This window comes from Athene cunicularia, assembly GCF_003259725.1.
Source record: "Athene cunicularia isolate RWA chromosome 17 unlocalized genomic scaffold, athCun1 chr17_part1, whole genome shotgun sequence".
NCBI classification, from domain to species: domain Eukaryota; kingdom Metazoa; phylum Chordata; class Aves; order Strigiformes; family Strigidae; genus Athene; species Athene cunicularia.
In genome coordinates, this window is record NW_020799122.1 from 8,512,504 (window position 1) to 8,530,504 (window position 18,001).

General features: G+C 50.1%; 1 protein-coding gene across 1 annotated transcript in view; it reads left to right on the forward strand.

Annotated features, from left to right (window-relative positions):
• The first annotated feature begins 260 nt into the window (after positions 1–260).
• Positions 261–18,001, forward strand: part of ASTN2 (astrotactin 2) — a 301,231-nt gene continuing 283,490 nt past the window's right edge. The window contains exon 1 of the mRNA XM_026860237.1: positions 261–446. Coding sequence (XP_026716038.1) covers positions 261–446 — 186 coding nt within the window. The remainder of the gene's footprint in view (positions 447–18,001) is intronic.

Sequence of the window (18,001 nt, forward strand, 5' to 3'; positions counted from 1 at the left end):
ACAGTTGTTGCCTTTCTTGTCTAGAAATCCCAAGGCACACTGTAGCCCCTTGCTTTTTATTAAGGAAGATAACTCTTACTGTTAATATATGGGGGGAATAGCAGACAAATCCAAAAAACAAAGCTCGAGCTCATCCTGCAGATCAGAAGCAGTACTTGGGGTAAGACTCAGAAGTCCTGATTTCCAGAACCACTAGGGATACTGCCTTTTAGCATCATGGAGAAGACTGGTCCTCAGTGTCATGTTTTGTCCCTGCAGAGATGTCGGGGACCGTGGCTGACATTTCGCTGGTGCACTGGAAGCAGCAGTGGCTGGAGAACGGCACCCTGTACTTCCACGTCTCCATGAGCAGTGCCGAGCAGCTCTCCCGGGCCACCCCCCCCAGCCTCCAGGAGCCTTCGGAGATAGTGGAGGAGCAGATGCACATTCTTCATATCTCAGTCATGGTGAGTCGAAGTTGCCAGTGGTCTCAGAGGGGACAGAGGGCCCTCTGGGAGGGGAGGGTGGCTGGCAGCCAGGTGGTGATGGGAGGGTGGTGACAAGGAACAGGTTGGCGAGTCCAGGTTGCAAATGTCCATGTCCCTTCTCAGCTGGGCCTCCAGAGAGAGAGAAATGTGTTTGAATGGGCCAGTAAAAAGGAGTGGTTGGTTTTTTAAGAAAATTAAATAAAACAACAGACTGGAGGAAAGAAGCTGTGGGGAGAGTGACAAGGGAGTTTGTGGTTCCTCCTAGAAACTGGTGAGGTGTCTTAGTGGAGTATTTCTCCTTCGTTTTGCATTTGGGCACGTGTAAAAGCAAGATTTTGGGCTTGGTCATTTCTATATGAATCTTTCTGAAACTGAATTTTACCTATCTAATGAATATGGGCTGTAGCAAGATCCTTCTCTTGTGAAGGATGAGCTTGGCCTAAAAGTAGGAAGATGGGTTCAGATGCTTTAAATATCTCCATCTCAGGTGTTTATGTGACCTTTTATTAACAGATCATATATGTGCTCTGTTGCATTTTAAAGTGCTTACTGCAGCATCTTATGAAGTGGTTGCCTACGTATTTGGATCTGGTCCATCATTCCTCTGTGCTTTAGAGCTCCATCTGTAAAATGGGACTGAATGTATTTTCCTTTAACTCCCATTGGGATAAACTATCCTGTCAATGAAAGAAAAAAACGACGTTAGGCTTGTAGATCCTGTGTATATGCATGTCATCTATTTGTCCAAAGTATTTTTTAGGATTGGTGGAATCCCATTGCAGCAACCCTCTTCAAAAGGTGATTCTGTACATCCCTTGCAACCTGTGTGTCATCTCCACAGCTTCTGTCCTTCATTTTGGAAGGAGGAGCAGAGATGCTGGCTGCAAGAAGCCTTTATTTTTCCATTTGAACATGTGGCTATTTGGCTTTTACAACTGAAATCTGTTTTTTTTTTTGAGCACCTTGGCTCTTTTCAGTGGGGTTTTAGATTGGGCACTGAGTGCATTTGAGCACGGAGAGAGGCTTTGCATTAAGGCTGTTGGGTGAGATAAAAGGCAGTATGATACAGGATGGCAGAAGGGAAAGGAATTGGGGACTGCAGCTTACTGGGCTGGATGGGGAGCATTTCTTATGTCCTGCTAAAAATGTGTGATGGAGTTTTGAGGGGGAAAAGGTAAAACTGTTATACTTAGAAAATGAGCCTGAAACAATAAGTGAGAGACAGAGCAAGGAATGAAGACAACAAAACCCAAGTCTAGGGTGCAAAAAGCTCGATCCTGGGTTTGAGTGTGGGATTGGTTGGCTGTTGTGGGCAAACCTGACGCATGGAGAAGAGGCCTGTGGCTGCAGGGGACAGTGGCTCTGGAGCTTGGTGATTACTGCAGTTGCTTGAAATTTAGATTTTCTTCAGTAGGGAGAGATTCAGTCCTGGTCCCCAGACTTGCTGAAGCTGATCTTTCTAAAAAACAACATAATGATTGTAATGAATTGATGCTTTGGAGAGAGAAATTAGTTTCTTTGAGGAGTTCCTGCCCAGAGCCTTCATTTGCTGTATCTCAGAGTGCAGGAGCAGCGATGCCAGCGGGCTGGAGCTGAAGGCATCGCCGTGCATATCACAGAAGAATATTTTTGCACTCTAATTCTGGGCTAGCTGGTGAAGGTATTCTTTGCCACATCTTGCTGAAGCTGATAGCATGGGAGCATCTCTGGCATTGTTGTGAGAGTTAACTCTTGCTCTGAGCCTCTCCTGCCCTGCTACAAAAGGACGGGAAAGACAGGAGAGAAACAAATGTTCCTCCTGTACAGAATGAGCCATAATTCCACTTTCTGTATAAATCCTGATACTCCTCGCAACAGGCAGGGATGTGGGTCTGGGCTGCACGCGTGTCCTTGGGGACACAGAAGCCCTGCGTGTTTCATGCCTGGGTCAGGATTGCAGCACAGACTTGAAAATTTGCCCAGATTTTTTAGAAGATTCATTAACTTTTTGAGTGAACCCGAGCCAAGCTTTGAGTTACTAACAGAAGATAAATGTGTGTTTGGTTGGGGTTTTTTCCCCCCTCAAGACCACATGGATTTCTGCAGCTAAACTAAAATTGGGCAAAAAAGTCTTTGTTTCTTGGGTGAAATATTTCATCTGAGACCCTGGGCTCTGTTCAGGCTGCTTTCCCACGCCTTTACTTTCCTTCCTGACCCCAGCTAAATTGCATCCCAGAGAGCCCCATCACTCTTGCCCTCCCCAGCAGCAGGATTCCCCGGCTGTGACAGATCCCAGTGTGGGGGGCTGCGTGGTACCCCCCTCCTGTCCTCCCCTGCGCCCACCGTGTCTGTATCCCTTCTCCTGCCTCGAGATGCAAGTGGACATCTCCGTGTCCTCCTTTTCAGGTTCTTAAATACTTTTCCTTCTGCTTCCTGCCATAAAGCCCGGTGTCTCCTGCATTCTTTCTATAGACTAAAACACTGTTCCCACTACGCAGGAGGAGTTTCAGCCCACCCCAGCACTGCCTTGGCATTCAGGTTCTGTGCGCCCTGTTCATCATCAGCCCAGCGTCTCGCTACGGGGGACAGGAGGAGACACGGGAAAGTGCTTCCTTCCATCTCCTTTAAGTGGCTGTAACACTTACTTTTACCTGTCTCCTCATCCTCTGGCTGAGTTATAGAAAGCCGGGGAAGGTTTGCCTGGGGGGATCTCACTAATCCCACGCTTAGGGAGTACTCTAGCAAAGCTTTATTGGGCAGCAAGACATCTCCAAGCTGAGCTCCCTCTGATGGGACCGTTATTTTGGATTTGTCTAGATGTTTATGACTTGGCTGGTTGTTCCTGCTCTGCTTTGAAAGCCAAGACCCTCTCTGTGCAGTGTGGGGGCTCCAGGGGGGGTGTAAATCTTGGTTTTACTCTTCCTTCTAGTGATTTTGGCTGTCAGTGGGTGGCTTTCTGGTTTAGGGAGGGTTTGCCTCCAGTGCAGCAGGAAAGGGACCATAAGTGTCCATCGCCCTGTGTACATGGGGCCACTCTCTGCCCCTGCAAAAGCCCTGGCCAGCCGTGACACACCTTCACACCTCCCTTCCCAAGCTCAAGGGCATCTTTGACAGCAAAATAATACTTGATTTTTATTTTTTTTTCCCTTTCCTCATTGCTTTTTCTTAATCTCTCCCCAATGAGACATAACATTAATTACTGCAGTTAAAGGGAATTCAGTCTCCATTACTGTCTGCCACCCCTTTCCTTTTGGCTTGAGCATCTGAAATTTGTCTCCCAAATGAAAAGGGAGAAGGGGGGGGGGAACCCAACAAAAAAAGCAAATGCTAGATTTTATTTATTTACCTTTATTTTTTTTTCTCAGTGTCAAGTAGAAAGAAATCAATATTTTTGTCATTATGCCTGTTGTGTTTTTTCCCCATAATCTTAGCTGTCATTTGGGTTTAATTGTGTTGTTTCCTCTTGTGTGGAAGTAAATCTTATCTGTTTTGGATTAAAATTCAATGAAGGTCACAGCAGCTCGAAAACTTACCAGGCTGCAGCAATTAATGTTCATTTGGCTTTGATAAATTGGAATGTTCCCCACAATAGGACTGGAGTGGATTTCAGAAGCAATAATTCTTCCATTAACTCAATGATTCCCCGTGTGATGGAACGTCTTGTCACTGCTCTGTTTGTCATCTGTCACTTCAAGGATCTGGGCATATGCCTGATATGATTTATCATGATTATTGGGGCTGCTTGTGTCAAAACATTTTAAACCACTAATTATTCCAGCCTTGTAAATTGCTGAATTTAACAAAACATAAGAGATATTTGTTGTTGTGTTGTTCCCCACCATCTTGTGTCTGTTTAATTATTGCTCTGTGTGTTGGTAAATTCAGACCCAGGGCCGTGCCCAGCAGCATTCGCTGTAGATGGAGGTTTATTTGCCAGGCTCTGGAGAGGTGGAGGGGGGGTATGTGTAGGACAAGCATGTCTTGTCTCTGTGTTGACCGACCTCGTGGACCTTTGATAGGACCGTTGCACCCAGCAGCACCTCCACCCTGCTGGCAAAGGGATGGGTGGGTTTTCTTTCCTCACACTTGGGTGAGTGGTGCCAGTAATAAGCCCTGGCTGGGGGAGATCGGAGTCGGGACTGTGCCTGGGTGGTGTGCGGGTGTGCGAGCTGTGTGCAGCCTCTGCTCCATCTCCAGCAGAAATAAGGTGGGCTTTGCTGAGAATGGCAACAAGAAAAAGCCTTGTTTCATCTTGTACCAGAGCCCTGCAAGGAAGCATTTTGGTGTCTGGAATGAAAGGTGACCAGACCTCATCAAATTACATTTTTATTTTTTTATTTTTTTATTTTTAATGCCTATTTCTGCTGGCTGTTACTGGCAGTAGACAAGTTAGCTGTTAGTTTCTAGGTCTCCCAGTGGATTTTTTTTTAGCTCTTACTTACATGAGTTTCCTTTTTTTTCCTCTTGCTCTTATGCATCCTGATGTTTCTGTTATGATCAGGCATTGGTGCTGTGCTCCATCAGCTTCTGAGCTGGGTATAAAGAGTGCTTTTAAATGCTTCCCTCTGGTTTAGCCTCCTGCTCTGAAGTGGGACCAGGGAGGGGTCCTGTGGGCTTGATGGACCGTGCGGCAGGGTCCCCATGAGCACGGTTTCTCATGGCTGCCTGGGCCAGCTCTCTAGTTTCTTAAGCACTGCAGGAATATCCAACAGCAAGCGAGGTTTTAAGAGCTGCTGCTGTCTCCTTTCTGAAGCTTCCATCAACCAGTGAGGGCCATGACAAATGCATTCATTTGACTTTTTTTTTTTTTTTTTTTTTTTTTTTTGGACCATGTGTCTCATTAGTCTCTCAGCTTTCAGCTTGGCTGCACAAAGCACCGTGTGTGAGTGGCATCGTGCTTGTCCGCAATCATTGGGGTGTGATGGCAGCTGTGCCCTGGCAGGATGAGCCCCTTGGTGCCTCAGCTGCCCTGACACAGCATCCATCCAGTGTGTTGGAGAGGATGGTGGGGTCTTCTCCAAGCAGCTGTGCAAGCCCAACTGCCTTTCTATCTGCGTGTGCCAGCTAAGAGTTATTCTCTCTCCCATCAATGCGTATAATATCATACCAGGGCAACAGTGCTTATCCCAGCGTGCATGGGAGGGGAGAGGAGGCTGAAACCCTTTGCAGAGCTGGGGCTATTCCCATCCTCCCTCAGATCCATCTCTGAGGGGGATCGCTCCAGGGCCCCCAGGCTTTGGACACATCCACATGTGGGCTCCTTTAGCTCCGATGTTCCTCTCTGCTTGGACAGCATTTGAGTGGTGCTTTGTTTTCCTACTTGACAGTATTTTGTCCTCCTTGGTGCAAAACCCCCCAATGGATTTACTTCCCTCCTGACTGTGTGCTTACAGCTTGCATGGCGGCATGTCCTGTGGCATGGCTGGTGGCTCCGGTGGAGCCCAGTGCACCAGTGGATCCAAGATGTTGCTTGAGCCTTACTCTGCCTCCTTGCACTGTGGCTTCCTGATGGCAGCATTGAAGCTTCTATCAGCCAGCTCAACTGGAGGGGGAAAAAAAAATGGTGTAACATGAGTAATGAGGTAGTGAAGAAGGCACAACATCTGTGTCATCGTTTCTGCACCAGGAGGTCAACCAGATTCATAAAACATGCACTTGCAGCTTGTGATATGTTTAGGAATTAATTAAGGTAGGGAGAGAATTGCTGCTGCAGCAGATTTCCTTATCTGAAAGGTATTAAAAAGCTAAACTGATCTCCAATGAGCTGTTTTTATTAATAAACAAAGCCAGAAAGAAAAGCCCTAAAGCCCCAGAAGTTGGGTTCGGTGTGTTCCTGCGTGCGAATTGCATTCCTGCTCCTCACATGTGGGTGCAGATGGACCAGGGAGCATCCCCAGGTCCCTGGGAGGCAGATGGGAGCCGCAGGTTCTGTGCTGATGACAGACCAAGCCCTTAGCACCTTGCCCAGAGTGGTGTCCCATCAGCAATCCTCCCTGGTCTGCTAAAGGTGGCCCTAAACTCATCCCTGAGCTGCTTTGGGCTGGCCAGAGCTGCTGGCAGGACTGAGGCACTTGCAGACTCTCTCAGTTTGGGGACTGGAACTCAGCACAGCTGCAAGCTTCACCCTTACACCCTTTACCTGCCCTGTGCTGTCCAGAGACCTTGGAGGTGATAATAAACTCATGCAGGAGCTGGGGGAGGTTGCTGGTGGGTGAAGCTAGAAGCAAGCCTTCCAGCCCTCTCACCCCAATACTGTTGGTGGTGTCTGCTCTTTCCCAGCGTGGGGACGTTCTTTGGCTTCAAGTTTCATTTCCATAATGTGCCATTAACCAACTTTTTGTAGGCTGGGAGAAGCAGCCTCTTTCACTCCCCCTCCCCCTCTTCTCTGCTCTCCTCCTCCTTTGCAGAGACGATATAAACCGGAGACTAAATGTAGCTAATGATGTGCTCTTGTATTTAGGGAATTCATTTTGGGGGATTTGTCTTTAAAGTGTCACTTTTGTGACAATGACACCTGTTATGTTAATAATTTTTCACTAACCTCTCTGTTTTCTACCTTAGCTACTGTGAATACATTAGACACTTTATAGCTTTCTATCTAGCAGATTTTTTTTCCCCCCACTGTGTTAAAATATGTAACTGGAGTCCTTGATTTGCATCTCTCATAAAGCAAGGCTGAATAAATACTCTTAGTTCATCCAAACTGAGCAGCAAACTAACTTTTTTATGTCATCCCCAGAGCAATCAAAGTTTGTACTTGGGGGAAAAGCAGCTATAGGAAGCGTCTGGGAGGGGTTTGGTTTTTTGCAGATGGCATCGAACGCGTGGGAGGGATCCACAGCCTTAGAAAATTCCCAGCCTCAAAGTACTGAGGAAAGAGGATGGAGGGGAAAAAGTAAGAGCTCACTTTGGAAAGGTGGCCCATACAGTCTGGGTGTGCTAGAGCTGGAATGGACATAATGTGGTGAGGAGATGGAGGAAAAAATGTGAAAGGAAGGTTTTGGAAATGAGGTGAGGAGCGTCAGAGCAGCGTTGGCTCGTGGCTCAAGGTGGGACACGCAGCAAGGCGTCGTGCGCGTCTGCCTTCGCCCCCGTGGCGGGTCCCTCTGCTGCTGGCGACAGCACGCAGTGTATTTTTATCGCGCGGTGTGCTGGGCTGCGCGGGGAGTTTGCCGATTTCAGATTCTTGTCTTGAACTTGTTCCTTTCCTTCCTCCTCCTTGCTTTTCCCCTTCCCACCATCTGTCTGGGAGAAATACTTGTGCATCTACAGCGCTGCGGGGCGTAGCTGGTAGCTTGACCTTTTCTCGGTGCTTTTTCTCTCAGCCTGAGCGAAGCAGATGGAAATGCTAGGCTTTGGTGGGGTAGCTCTGCCTTGGCTCCGGGTTTGCAGAGCAGTTGGAAAGGAAGGAGGATCCCTGTCCTGTGTAGGTCAGGTCTTGCCAAGCTGCTGGGCTCCTGGAGAGAGCAATTCCATGCGGGAGCCCAGTGCTAATCCTGTGTGTAAAGTACCGGGAGTATTTGATCGGTACCTTTGAAACATTGACGTAAACACAGAAATGCTTTGCAGCTACCAGCCTAGATTTAATCGCTTTAAACTGCCAGGCTCAAAACTGCATATGGCGTTAAAATTGTCACGAAACGTTAATCCAGGAAAACTCCCGTGGCTGTCGACTTCTCTGGGAGGTGCGGTGGTGGCTGGGGGCGGACGGGCCCTGGCTCCAAGGTAATTGCTTATGATGGAGAGCGTTTTCCCAGGCTGCAGACATCGCACCACCTGCCTCGGGGTGCTGCTTGGCTGGGTGACAGGGATGCTGGCAGGGCGCAGGGTGCTGTCCCCTTGCCGGCGAGGCTGTGCTGTGCTGGGGCACGGTGGGGACGCTGGGCACACTCCTCACCTCCCTCCAGGACTAGCACTCTCTCTGGCTTTCTGTTGGTACAGCGCAGGCTCTGACCCTGGGGATGCAGGGAGCAGGAGCTGGGGTTTGCTTTTTCTATTTCAACTGCAAGGAAGAGCCTGTGGGGTTGAAGGCTGGATTGTCTTCAGACAAGGAGCAAAATATCTTACTTTTTTCCTTTAAACCTTGTGTTATCTGCAGATCTCGCTTCTCTCCGTAGTTATTGTTGTTTGAATGCAAGTTAGAAATGTTTACATCAGTTAAAATGTTGTCAGTATTAGGCCCTCTCACATGTAAAGGTGAACTGTGATGAACCTCATGCAGAATAGCTTAAAGGTGGTTGTGAAAGATTTTACATTTCAGCACTACGAAAGACTATTTTCATTTGGTTGGCAAATCCCAAAGATGGGAGTAAGTGTTAATGACAGGATGAAATGCAATATCATATTTGTCCCTAGAAGTAAGATGTTTGCTTTCAGTTTGGGGTTTTTGTTCCATTTAAAAATAAATTGAACTTGGTTTCGCAAGGTAACGTTATACTGTGAAAAGGCAGAGTGCTTTTTGTTCAGGAAAGTGTCAGAATGAAATGTTTCTACTCTTCAACACTTTCCGTATCCTCCCCAAAACCACTTACGCTTTAGTTTCAGCTGATGTGAAACTGTCTGAGCAGATAAACCATCCCTTGAAGAATCTTGCCAAGCTCTTCGTGGAGTAACTGTGCCTAACCCAGAGAGGATGTGCTGCCGTGGGGGAAGGTGGTGTGGGTCTGTGATCACCCACCATGTGTCTCCAGCCTCTGCAGCACTTGGCCCCGGTGAAGGGGATGCTCAGATATCCACCAGCATGAAACAGGAGGAAGAAGCTCATGCATATGTGATTTTCTCTGATCATCATAAGGGTGATAATATAGCAGACGACTTTTTTTTTTTATGAGCATGTCTGGATCTTGCTGCTGTAGGAAGTTGGGCAAAATTCCCACTGGCTTAATTGGGAGCAACATCAGGCCAAGTGTGGTTATTTTTACCTGTCACTGCTCCCACTCCGCCTTTTCCCTCCCACCTCCATCCCCCCGGACAAGAGGGAGCGAGCTCCGTTTCAGCCTTCAAAAGGTTTCTTCCAGCTCCGAGCAGCAGCCTTGCATTCACGATGTGCAGCAAAGGAAAACAGGGGGGGGAAAAAGTAATTATGCTTATTTTTAAAATCCAGTTATCTAAAACCGCAGGAAAATAATTATTTTTTGCAGGGAAGTGTTAGGGCCGGCTGGGCTTTGCCCTGGGTGGGAGCTCCCCAGGGCCAGGCTGGATTTGTGATGACAGTGGCTGGAGAAGGGAGCGAGCGGGAGTGTCAGCCCCAGCTCTGCTGAGAAACGCTCAGCTTTCAGGGGTTTGGCACTTCATTTGTTGTGTTGCTCTTTATCCAACAGGGAAACTGGTTGTTTTCCCTTCTAGCTTCCTTCTTTCTAGCTCCTCAGGGCAGAGGGAGCCGAATTTTTTTTTTTTTTTTTGGTTGAGAAGGCAAGAAACCCGCCTGCAGGAGGCTGACAGCAGAGCTGGCTGATGCTTTGGTGATGTCAGGTATCTCCATTTCCGTTCCCCAGAGGCATATCTGGTTAGGAACTCATCACCAGCCACCCCTTAGGCAAGCTTGAGCTCTCCTGCTGTCCTGGGCATGGTTTTCCTCATTGCACCAAACTCATGAGCTCAGTGTGAAACTAAGGTGGTGATGGCAGCAATTGCTGGGGGAGCAGAGAGCAGCCTCAGTGTTGAATTTGCTGATGCTTTTGCAAGCGTTGGAGCATTTTGGGAGCATCGTTCTGCAGAGGTCTGTGTTGGTGGGTGGGTTTGATAAGGCAGAAGTAAAGGGATGGGCAGCCCTGTGTGGGTGCTGTGAGCGTGGCAGCCGTCAGCAGCGTGAAATTGCAATGAGGGGAACGGCTGGATGGAGGGCACTGGTTAATGCCCCAAAGGGAGTCTCTCGCTACGATTAAGCTGCAGGTTTTGCTTGGCCTCTCCTGGAGATCCATCATTATTCACGCCAGCACCAGGCCTGTCAGACTCCCTCTGCCGCAGAAATTAATGATTTGAACTCACCGACCAGCTCACATGCCGGATTCAGCTCAGCGAGGCAAGCGAGGGCTACGTGGGGTGACAGCAGAGCGGGGTACTGGTGTCCTGATCCCACGCTGCATCCTTGTGACAGCTGGGACCTTGGGGATGGTGAGGGCAGGGCAGCTGCTTCTCCCAACGCCCTTCCTCTTGGCAGGGGCTCAGGATGTGTAGCTGTTCGACACTGTCCCTCTGGGGACCCTGCGGGTTCAGGCGCATCTGCAACCCCCTTCAGCTGTGTGCAGCCTCACGTTGTTGGGCGATGAAGGGTGGGGGGTGTAACTGTTGGGGTGCTGGTTTCAGAGAGCGCCGTGGGATGGAGTGGTGTGCTGCCAGCCATCCGTGGTATGGGATTAAATAAGGAAGAGGTTTATTTACAAACTGCAAACGAAAGCAATGATTGCTGCAAGGCTTATAGAAACAAACAGAAATGAGACAACAGAGCCAGGTACCTCAACCAATCACTGGAATGAGTGCCAAGGATTCCTCTCGCCCCAAAGCATCCAGCTACCAAGCTGTGAGCTGCCTTTGGGCTGTGCGGCTGAGGATCCACTTACCAAGGAAGGTTTGTGCCCTTAGGCTGAGGTTATGGGAGGGGATGTAGATATGACCGTGCCCTCTCTGGTCGGGGAAGAGTGTAAGCTGGCAGTGAAAGCTTTTCTGCCCACCTTACGTGCCCTGTGAGGAGGGGCTGGTGCTGTCACTGCCTGCAGCTCCTGGACCCTGGGGTGACACAGCCAGCTTGTCACTGGTCCTGTTTTGAACCAAATATCTTGCAAACCGGTTGCCTGATGTGGTGGTTGGGCCTTGGCATGCTGGTGTGGCAGACAGATCTTAGCTGTCTCTTTGAGGGCTACCTTGACCTTGTCTCAAGGCACCCTCAATACTGGTCTGGGGCCACCCTTTCCCTGCTCCACCCGGGATGCTCGTGACTTCTGCTAAGGATGAGTGCTGCAGCACTAGCTGTAGTGGAGCAGTTTTCAATTCTCCTTTCTGTGTACTTGAACCACCTTTGCCACACAGCCCAGCTCATCATCCTGCTGTCTGGGGGCCAAGGAGAGGAGGAGGAGTCAGCCAGGTTGTTCTAGTAGCTGCTGCTTAGTCCTGGGAACGGGGGAATAACCTTGCCAAACCAGAGGAGTGAAGTGACCTGATTCTTCTCCCAGCTCAACCTGTGCTCCCTGGGAGGGAGGAATGAGATGGGCTGTTTGCTGGCTCTTGTTTCCCCTGCCCCTCTCCTGGCAGGGAGCTGGGGGTTTGCGTGAGCGTTTCAACAGCCTGCACGTGGTCTGCAGGGACGGCTGAGGCTGGCGTTAGGCAGACACACAGATCCAGACACATTTTTTTTCAACCAAACTGCTCCTACTTTACGATACTGACTGCTTTGGATTTGCCCATCACAGTTCCTGTGTACCCCTGCCCTGGACTTCATACCCCCCTGTCAGCCCCAGCACCCCACACCACCGCCAGGCAGAGCCTTCGCAGAGGACTGAGGGTGAGCTCTTTCGCGACGGTGTGGCAGTGCTCTTTCTCAGCCAAGATGGGGAAAAACATGGGGAAAATATTGACCTTGGCAGCTGCAGACCCTTGAAAGCTGTGTGACTCTGTGTGCCCACCACTGGACTTGGCTGCATGACTGGTGCCATGTGGCAGGAGGTAGTCCTGGGTGGAAATGACCCACGTTGGCTTTGGGCCACTTGTGCTCCACAGGCAGGATACCAAGATCCTGGCTTTGCTAACCGAGCAGATTTTTGTGGTGGGGGTGCTGTGTGCATGTGAGCAGTCTGCTCTGCTCCCTGGGCTGGCTCGAGCTTTCCAGGCACTGCACGGGGTAGCTGAACCTCGAGAGATACATGATGCTCAGCTTACCAGCATGATGCACAACGATGGGAAGAGCACCTTTAATAATAAAGTCATGTGTATCTTTGCCAACCACCATTTTTAAAGTGATCACACTTCACCAGACCATGCCCTGCCTGTGTCTGGGTGTCTCTGCTGGCATACGATCTCTTGCCGGTCTCCCTTTCCATGCTGGGGTGCTTTCCCATCACCTGTTCCACTGCAGTGGCTGGGTGGGGGTTATACATCCCTCCCTGGGTAAAACCATCCTGTTTGATAGCAGGTGCTGCCCTGCAGCTGGAGGCAGAGCTATCACCTGGACGGGGGATCTGCATGTGGGTGCTGTGCTTGGATTGTTCCTGGGCTGGATGACTGGGGTTGTCATGGTTGCTCTTATAATTGGTCTCCTTCCTTTTTTTCTCCCTTGTTTAAAAAAAAAAAAAAAAAAAAAAAAACTTATCCTGCCTGTCCTCCCCTGAGAAGCTGCTGCTCCCACCTACGATGCTGTGGCCACAGAGGCTTTTGCCCTCTCTACCTTCTGGCTGCTGGCGAGCTCCTTCCTGCTGCAGCCACCTCTGTGGGGACTGCTATGTATGCCAAGGAGGGGAGAGGAGGCTTCCCACCACCCCACCTTTTTGGAGCATTAATTTTTTTTGGCAAAATCCCTCTTATTTCACCCCGGTGCACTCAAGTCTGTCAGCAGAGCAGTGCACCCAACAGCACTTATCTCTGTGGGCTCGCTGGGGTGAGGGCACTGGAATGGGTGCGATGCCTCCTTGGGAGGTGGAGGTCCTGCTTTTGGGGGCTCTGTGCAGCACTGTGGGGTGCAGGGGGGCTGTGCAAAATGCAGCTGCTCCTTCCTGCCTGTGGAGGAGGCAGTGGGAGCCCTGCTTTCCCTGTGCTGGCTGGAGGATGTGAGGAGGGTGATGACTTTGTCCTGGCCACCGAGCAAATCGATGGCCCCAGGTTGTGTCTGCTCACCTCCTGCCACAGCTCCATCCGCTCAGCTTGGCCATGTTTCCCTTAGCAAAACAAGTAGTGTGGCTTTTTTCTTTCCATTTTAAAGGGCCACTTTTAACTTTTTTTCATGCTCTTCCTCCTTGGCATGCAGGTCAGCAGGGGGAGAGAGCCTTCAGCCAAGCTCTCCATCACATGTCCCTTGTTTTTTGTGTGTTATTTTTTCCCCACTGCTGCCCTTGCCAAGGGAAGGACATTGTATAGCTGCTGAGACTGGCAGGGGCTGTAATGCTGCCTGCCAATAGCCTCGATGTCTGAAAAGGTTTAGGAAATCCAAGCTCTAAATCAGCTCCCAAATCATCTTCTTTCCTTTCTCTGGTTGGAGCGCCCTGCAGAGCAAGCCCCAGCTCCCCTTTTGTCTCTGGGCTCCCCGGCGAGTGGCTGGCTTTGCAGCGGGGCTGGGGGGGCTTTGCCTGGGGAGAGCGGTGAGATGGCCCCGTGGGGATATCGGCAAGGTCTTCAGCCCAGTGTGGCTCAAGGCAAGGTGATGGGAGGCAAATTTCTGGTATCTCTCCTCCCAACCTTTGCCACCCCATGGCCCTGCCTGGCTCCCTCCCTGTATCACCGCTTCGCAGCGCTCGCTTGGCAAGTGCGTTGGGGTTCTCAGCTGCAGCGCTGGAGAGAGCAGGAGGGGCAGCACGGAGCTGATGGATGGCTGCCGAAAGCCTCCCCGGGGAGGTGGGAGGCCCAGCCTGTGCTCACCCCAAGGATGCTGCCAAGAGCAGCCAAGGTCGTGGCATCACTGGCAGCGCATGCAGCGGGGACATTTGGGGCCAGATGAAGCTGGAGGAGGGGAGCGGGAGGTGTGCTGGCTGCCTGTCTGTTGAAGAAGACAACTTGTGTTGTGTCCAGCTGTTCCGCCTCAGCGCCTCATTTCTGACTTTGCCAGGTCAGTCAGTGAAGGCAGCGACTGCTTCTGCTGTGTTGAGATGGGAACAGGCAGCAGCTCCGTGTCCCTGTGCTCTGCCGTAGCAGGTTGTCTGCAGGGCAACTTTTTTCCCAGGCCCTTGGTGAGAGGTGGTTTTGTGGCAGCCAAGCCTGGGGGAGCAGCTTTGGGGGCAGTGCTGTTGTGTTTTGGCACCGATGTGTCATGGGGGTTTGTCTTTTGCTTCTGCTTTCTCTTCTCTTGAGAGAGAAACAAGAAGGGCTCTGCTTTGTTGTGTCTCCTGGAAATTCAGGCTTCAGCTCTGCAAATGCCTGGTGGTTCAGCATCCCCACTGGCACTTCAGGATTTGCCACCAAATACAAAATGTTCTTTAAATGTTTCCAACAACTCTCTGTAGGTAGCTTTTGGTACTCAGGTGCTGGGAACAGAGCAGAGGCATCACATCTGATATCCTCTCCTAACCCCAAACCATCCCATCTTGTACCTTGTGTCCCAGGGCTCTCGGTGTCCCACCTGGCTTTGCCTTCGGGTGAGGAAGGTGATTCTTCCCTGGAGGGCTGAGCATCGCCAGGGCATGTCGAGGGAGGCCGTGAGGCTGGGCTGCTGCCATGAGCTTCACTTCTTCTTGGGGCCCTTGGAGGTGGCACGTGTGTGGGAGAGAGTGCGAGCTCTGCAGAGCAGCCTCGGGCACTGAAGTCTGCCTGCTTCATCCTAGCAGAGGGTTCCCTGGGAAATGGCAGAGGAAAATTCCACTTCTACAGGCATGTAACTTGGTTTATATATATATTTTTTTTTTTAAAAGGCTCTGTCAAGCTCCTATTCTCTCTCCCCCCTTCTCATGCTGTGCAGCCAGCTCTGAAGCAGAAGTGATATTTTCTGCCAATGCAATGATTAGCCTTTCTGCTAATGACCCAAGAACGGTGTCCAAAATAAATGAGCCCAACCTGCTCATCTTATTAGCCAAATGATTGCAAAGAAAGAGGAAATATCTGCAAAAATCGCTTAGGCAGCTGGAATTTGGAAGCATGGTGGAGTCATTGCTCGTAGTGTGCAGTGGAGCCATATGTCTTCGCAAAGCTGGTCCTCTCCTGGAGCAGGGAGAGCCCCTGTGCTATCAGGGTGGTTCTGCTCATCCCCTGCTCCCCCTTTTGCAAGGACCCCCAGAGGGTCCAGAGCTGTGGCTGTCCCTGAGCTCTGCTGGTTCCCAGGGCTGAGAAGCTGGGGACGGGCAGATATTTCTCCTCTTGTCTTTCTTGTCTGGTTTGTGGCTTCCCAGATATTTTTGATGAAAGGCAGCAGTGCTGGGATGTGGGTCAGGAGAGCAGCTAATGTGGTAACTGGTACTAAGTCATTCTGCAGGAATTCTTATGTCCTTCAGGCTCTTCTCAGCACACTTGGCAAGGTCATGAAGCATCCTTGTTACACATGGGGAGGGATGAGGAGCAGAAAAGGATGGTTTCTGTAGAGAAGGGAGGTGAAAGGGTGCTCTTGTGATGCACCTTGTAGATCATGGTGATGCTCAAGTAAAACAAGAGCTCACCTTGGGAAGGGTTTTCAGGCTTTGTGTAAACTTAGGAGAGAAACGGGGCTGGGCGCAGGAGAAGGGGTATGCCACAAGGAGGGGTGAATATGAGGAGAAACTGAAGGGCTGGGTGTGACAAAGGCTTGACCTTTGCTGTAGGACAAACTCGATTTGAAAGGTGGATTGTCTACCCAGTTGCTATTCAGGCATCTCAGTAGGTCTCTCACCACCTAAGAGGCCTGACCCCATGTGAGGTTCTGCAGGGTTTGGCAGTGATGTGGCTGTCCTGGAGAAGGGCCCTGGGGGCTGGGGCTCGAGGCCGAGACAACCCTGAATATGTAACCCTGTAGCCTTGAGGCTGTATCACATCAGAGGATGTGCGCAAGTCTTGCGTCTTATTTGATAGCAGAAAAAAATGCCCTTGTTCCTCTTGTCCCCTGGAGCAAGGGCAGCTGGAGACCTGGCTCATGATGCATGAGGCCTTAAAAATTGCTGAGGAGGTGGAGGAAGAGGTCATCCTCCTTCCAGCACCTGGCGTGCACACCATATGCTTCCCTGACCTGTTTGGTAGCACGGCGGATGCCAGCTCCCGTGCACCTGCTGGCTCTCTCGGCATCGCAGCTCACGGGCTGGAGCCGGGGGCTGCTCGTGGGGTCCCGTCACCCCCTCGCCGTGGTGGGGCCGGGCATCCCACTGGGACTCTTCAGCAGGCAAATACACAGAGCTGGCGTGTGAGCAAAAGCACTTCATGCGTCTTATATGTCTCTGTGTGTGTAAATTTATGTGAAACACAAATTTCATGTAGATGTGTGTATATAATTTTTACTGATCTGGGATCTAAAGGGTGTAATGTACAGAAATAGGAACCATGACTTTTTTATTTTTTAATGTAACTACATTCATATCTAGCTAGTTCTTTGCTCTTTTCTGGTTTATACAGACTTAAATTGTGCCTTGCACTTCCTTCTACCTTTCCAAATTGGTGAGGGAATTGCTAATTGTGTGGTTTTGTTCTGAGAAGTTTCAGGTTTAAACAATTATCTGTGCTGGAAAACATCTTGACAGTGCAAATATTGAAAACTCAAACATGAAGTGGATAAGCAAATGACCTTTGCTATCTTTGCGCCTGTCAATGTCTTTTATTGCACTGAATATCCCTGGAAGGCTGCCTCCCATCCCTGGGGTTTGGAGGTTGGCAAGAGCGGAGCAAATGGAAGATTCACCTGTATGCCCCAGGCTGCACAAGTGGAGCCATGCTAATTTTTCATTGTCATTTCTTTAAACAAGTTTTTCAGGTTAATGCTGAAGTAGTTTGGCTTTGGAAGGTGCAGCGTTTTGTGACTGCAGGGTGGGTTTTGTTTTGTGTGTTTTGTGGTTTTTTTTTCGAGTGGGGGAGCTGCTTTTTCAGTACCTCAGACCTTCCACGTGTGCCTACGCTGTCGATGGCACTGGCATCAGTTGGGATGCTCTGGGGAGTACTGCCTTTCTCAAGGGTTTTGCAGGGTGAAGATTACTTTTCCACAAGATCTCCGAAGTGGAAGGGATTCGGAGAGGTCATTAAAATCCCTCTCTCTGCCCTGGGGCAGGATCAATAACCCTTTGTCACTGGTGATGGATGTTTCTCTGTCCTGTTCTGCAAGACTTCCCCATCCCCTCAGGCAGTTCTTCCAGCCTGGGCTGTCGCAGATTTGGGCTTGGACTGTGGCTGACCCAGGGAGGAGCACCCTTAAAACCCAACCTAAACACGTTTCCCTTCCAGTATTCTGCCTTCAGCCCAACCTTACAACCGCCTAGTATTTCCCATAACTTTTACAACGTTTGGACTGATTTAAATAAGCAGGTGGTTTGAAGTGATTGATGGAAATCCTTTTCCTGTAAATGTTTAACTCTGAGGATTTAACTTCAAGTATCTCACTCCTGATAGCGAGCAGGAATGCTGGCTGGCATCCTCCCGTTGCCCCAGCATTGCCTGCGGCTCCTCGGTCAGGGGTTGCCGACACACGTGTGTGTGGACGACTACTGCTGCTGCTGCTTTTTATGAAGAGGGGTCTAAGCACTTTTATTTTCCTTTTCATGTTGTCCCTTGAAAAATGGAACATGCCCATGCTCCACATAGCCACGTCTGTTCCTCTTTCGCCACAGACTGGGATGTTTGGTTCCTGAGGCAGGGGTGATGGACAGCTGCAGCCGTTGCCCAGTCCCTCAGTTGTGGGTTTTCATTCCTTAGGGCTCCTTTTTGTCTGTGAAAGATATGTTCAGCATCTTGGTTTTAAAACAGACACCCCCCCA